At 31.2% G+C, this 5238-nt stretch overlaps 1 protein-coding gene across 4 annotated transcripts in view; it reads left to right on the plus strand.

Annotated features, from left to right (window-relative positions):
* Positions 1 to 5238, plus strand: part of LOC117174316 (atypical protein kinase C) — a 94932-nt gene that overhangs the window by 73958 nt on the left and 15736 nt on the right. For all 4 annotated transcript variants that reach the window (XM_033363321.1, XM_033363319.1, XM_033363318.1 and 1 more), the window contains 2 exons: positions 1875 to 1925; positions 2745 to 2830. In XM_033363321.1, coding sequence (XP_033219212.1) covers positions 1875 to 1925; positions 2745 to 2830 — 137 coding nt within the window. The remainder of the gene's footprint in view (positions 1 to 1874; positions 1926 to 2744; positions 2831 to 5238) is intronic.

Here is a 5238-nt window from a genome sequence, read left to right on the forward strand (position 1 = left end):
ATGCATTTATATATTTGAGAATCTTTGAAATACTGTGAAATTGTTGCATGAAAAAATTAATTTTTGGATTTTCCGTTATTTTGTGTGCTGTCAAAATTAGAATTTTTCATTTTTCAAGAAAATTTAAAAAGTTGTTATAATAATCTTTTAGGACATTTAGAAATCAAACTTTTTCTTCTCTTGCCTGTTTTTCATATCGTCCGTTATTTGGTTTAAAAGGTTCATTTTCTTTTGTTTTTTGGTATTTTGTATATACTTAAACTCTGGTAATTTCTGGTTTTATGAAAAAATTCATCTGATAAATTGTCTCAAAACGTGGACATTTAATTAAAAAAAGGGGGGGGGGAGGTCAAATTTTACACAAATCTAATACCTTCTGTGATGAGAATGTGAAAATAATTTGTCATGAATGATTTTTTATTGTTCTTTTTTTTTGGTTTTCATCGTAAAAAATAGCATTAAAACATAACAAATTAAATTTTTTGAAACCCCACACGCGACGAAAAAGAAATTAAAAGACAAAACTTGTGTTAAGAATGTGCCCACGCAGCGTGCAGATATTTTTTACTGTTCATGATGTTTTTCATGATTAAAGCATAAACTACGCATCCTATCAAAAAGTGGTTGAGGGGCCATTCATATACCACGTGGACAATTTTTCACCACTTTTTGACCCCGCCCCCCTTCGTGGACAGCCTTGGAATTTTGACAAACACCCCCCTCTCCTAATATGTCCACGAGGACGTATTGGATGAAAATATAGATATTATTGGTCTTCAAAGCACAATATAAAAAATTCGAGAGTACCCTCGAGTATACGTTGTCTGATTTCAGTATATTTTTCACAGATTTAGGGGAACGAGTGTCCACGTGGAATCTAGTCCGACCCCCCGGTCCCCCTCGTGGACAAGCGTGGAATTTTCCCATGCCCCCCCCCCATGTCCACGTGGTATATGGATGGCCCCTAATAACAAAGTAAATCTTTTTTAAATGCACAATTTTTGTTCAATCATCCTTTACTTCTTCTAGGGCATTCAAAAAGCAACATTTTTCTTTTCTTGACATTTTCTTGACTCTGGTGCTTTTTTATTTTATGGAAAAAGTAATTAGGATAAATTGTTTGACTTTTTGAATACTATGAATAACCGTACAGAGAATTTTTGAATTAAAGAAAATGGTCTTAAAAATATTCAAAATGTGCCCACTTTTTTAATTTGTATCCAAAATGGCTGGCTAACGAACTTGACCTTTAGTTTAGGACACTAAACGAGTGTACCAAAGGCCAATCTAATAGATTGATTTTTTCAAGAGTTATAGTGTTTACAAACAGACACATTCGTAAAATTCTGTTTTACGGAATCAGGGTGTCTCAAAACGTGGAAATTTGAGAAAGGTTGGGGGGGGGGTCAAATTTTGCACAAATCTAATACCTTCTCTGATAAGAATGTAAAAAGATATATCTGCTGGGTTGAGTTAATTCTGTTAGGAATTCAAGCTAATGTTGTTCGACTCATAATGAAATTAATGAACTGCAGACAGTTATGACAGAAGTTAATCTACTTTGATTGAATTTATCCTATTTTAGTCGAGTCACCTTGAATTAAAATTCCAGCGCAAATACTTTCATCAACGTCAAGGACATTTGGTGAAAATTCGAAGAAATTGATTATGAAAAAGACTTTATTTTTTCTGAAATATCAAGAAGTCTGTTATTATAAAAGAATCTTCAAAGCTTCATTGTCAAAATCGAGTTTAATTTGTGAAAGCAGCATCACTCAAAATTTTCCTAAATAATTTAAGTACTTAGTCATTCTATAATTTAATTAAATGTTTCTCACTGAAATCTATAAAAAATTCTTTCTTTTATGTTACAGTTTTTCCAAATGTGCCGGCTGCCCCAGGAATGCCCTGCCAGGGTGAAGATAGTGAGTAACTTGAATATTTTAATTATTATTCAAAATATATTTGCGTTATACGAATACATATCTATTTTATTGCAAATAATAGCGCAACAAACATTTAGTATAGCGTGTAGAATTTCTCTTTCGTCACTACCGTTCTGGATTACTAGACTTCGTATCGTTAAACTCTATAGATTGCTGAGCTCCATGAAACTCGCACATGAAAATGAAATTAGTGTCACCAGAAACCAGAACAAAATTATTTTATTATTTTGAAAGTAGGTCCTTAACAACTATTTACTAAATTAAAGTGAAACATTATTAAATTTGTTTGATGTCCGAAATTCTAATGTTTTCCTTAGAAATTATAAATATTTTTTCTTTTGAATAAATTATTTTAAATTTGGCGGTTCAATGAACTTGTGTACTGTGCATAAAGTGTCAATTTGGCTTGTTTTGATCGAGCTTCTAAATAAAATGTAGTAAATAGTGACTAATCCAAGAATTTACCAACATTTATTCACTAAGAATATACGAGTAGAAGGAAGTGAAGCATGTTCGAATTTCTTCAGTGCTCATTATTTCGTGAAATTCGTAGTGGTGCAGAGGTCGATAAATACGAAGAAACTTCATGTTAGAAACTTTATGGATATGTTTTTATTTTTCTCCAATAATAATCCAATCCCTGGGGTAATTCTCTCTCGAATCAGGGGTGATTATTTTTGACTCTGCGTTAGAGTGCGTTAACCAATCAATTTTAATGACGACGTCTGTGATTCAAGACCCCGGCTCTTGTATTTTGGTAGTGCACTTTTCATAATTACGGTTTTTCTTTTTGTCTAGGGAGCATCTACAGACGAGGTGCTCGAAGATGGAGGAAACTATACCGAGTGAATGGACACATATTTCAGGCCAAGCGGTTCAATCGAGTAAGAAATGTTATTTGTCATCTTTTAACCTTGTCATATTGATTTTTCTGCAAACGAATTTGCAGCAAAAGTCAAGAGTTATTGTTTGAAATCTTATTTCTGTGTCAATGATGGTCTTTCGTATGATTTGAAAGTTTTGAAATATGATAATATATAAAAATATAATCAGAGGTTAAAAAACATTTCTAATCTCATTTTCTGAAGAAACTCAATCAGGTTTAGAACACTATACTATTGACACTTTTTGCGCAATAAGACTATTTTGCTACTATTTCGAAAAATATGACACGAAAGACAGTATTTTCTCATAATTGGCCGCTAATGCCATTATTTTTGTTTACTTTTCCGTGAAAAATATTTTCTAACGTCTTCTCTAATTGGGTAAAATAACATTCCAGCCATCTCAACGAATCAGAATATACCCCTCTGTCTTACGTAACTGTTGCCGATTAAATTTTTCTCGTAAATTTATTTAGGGGTAATCCAAAAATAACGTTAGAGGATTGTGAATGGGGAAGGTGGGTAAATCTCACTGTTTCTCATGAATTAACAAAGTAGTTAAACTTTAAACTAACAAGGAACCATCATTTCCAGATGCGCACTTAGGGCTTAGTCGTTTATGGCGTTGTGTTGGGAACACCTTTGATTAGATAGTAACCCTGCACATTTAGTTTTTCCCCACGGCATACAAAAGTTTTTTGTAAATTGCAATATTCGGTTTTGGGGCCAAAAATCGCGTAAACCTCATATTGTCTCTATAAAAATTCAATTATTTGGTATTGTCTCTTTTATTAACATTATCCAATATTATCGTTAGAAGCCAATACCAATCAATTAGCTCATATTCTAAAATCAAAGCGTCGCACAACAGTAAAAAAATGGATGAGAATAGCCAAAAATGAAGAAAAATTGCTCAAATTCGATTTTTTCGGTATTTTCTCAATTAAACCATATTATTGTTCTTATACTTACATACTTATGTCTTTGTACACTCTATGCTATCTTTTGTGATATCAAAAACAAAAATGGAAGTCATGAAAAAGAGAAAAAGTCGAAAATAATAGTTGAAAATTAGTGATGCCGCCGAGCGATATTTTTCGATACTGAGACGATACCGATACGATACTCCCCTTCCAGTCTCGGATTTGTATCGCTCGATTTTGTGCCGTATCGGAAAAATATCGAAAGTGTTGTCTCGTATCGGTATCGTATCGTAATTCCAAAACAAAATGACTAGATGGGATATTCTAAAAATCGAAACTCTAGAGTCTAGAGTTTAGATTTTTAGAATATGTATAATTCATTTCCTTGAAAGTCTTCTCCCTGATTGGTATTGACTTCTATCGATAATATTGGATAATGTTAATAAAAGAAACAATACCAAATAATTGAGTTTTTATAGAGACAATATGAGGTTTAAGCGATTTTTGGACCCAAAACTAAATATTGCAATTTACAAAAAAATGTATATGCCGTGGGGAAAAAATTACGATCTAAGGGGTCCCTAACACAATGCGATAAACGACTAAGCCCTGAGTGCGCATCTGGAAATGATGGTTACTTGTAAGTATGCAGTTACATTTTCAACAAAAAAAGATTAATTCTTAAGAAAAATGTAATGGTTGCTATTTTAACCCAGAAAAGATTTTGATTTTATATTAAAAACAGTTAAATTGAATCAAAAGGAATGAATTTTAAACAAAATAATTGAATCCTCATCCAAACCAGATTAATTTTCAACCAAACAGTTGCATTTTTAACCGAAAAGATAAGCTTTTTACAAAACAGTTAATTTTTCAACCAAATAGCTCAATCTTCAATCAGAAAAATTCATTTTCTATCTAAAAAGAGGAATTCTCAACAAAGTACACAGTTGTTTTAACTGTTAGTTTAATCATCAAGCAAGAAAATTAATTTTCTACCAGAAAATACGAATTTCCAAAAAATACGTACATATGTAACCAAATAGTTGAATTTTCAATCAAGAAGGTTAATTTTCATCCGAAAGAGACGAATTTTCAACAAATTACATCAATTTTAAACTAAATAGTTTGAAGAATGGATGTGATATTTGTCGAAAGTCTATCTGCTTAATTTTTAATTAATATATATTTTTTTCTATTTAAAAACCTAATTTTCTACAAAAATGTTGAATTTTCAAGCAAAAAAATAAATACATTTCTGCATAACAGTTGAATTTTCAACTCGAGAATATAAATTTTTAACAAGAAAGTTAATCTTCAACTAACCAGTTAAATTTTCAACAAAATACTTAAATTTTCAGTTACTGAATTAATTACAAAGATAATAAATTAAACTTTTTAGAAAGAAATTCAACTTCCAACCAAGGAGTTGAATTTTCAAAATAAAAGAATTTTCAACGAAAAATGTAATACATAGTTGATATT

This window comes from Belonocnema kinseyi, chromosome 6, assembly GCF_010883055.1.
Source record: "Belonocnema kinseyi isolate 2016_QV_RU_SX_M_011 chromosome 6, B_treatae_v1, whole genome shotgun sequence".
NCBI classification, from domain to species: domain Eukaryota; kingdom Metazoa; phylum Arthropoda; class Insecta; order Hymenoptera; family Cynipidae; genus Belonocnema; species Belonocnema kinseyi.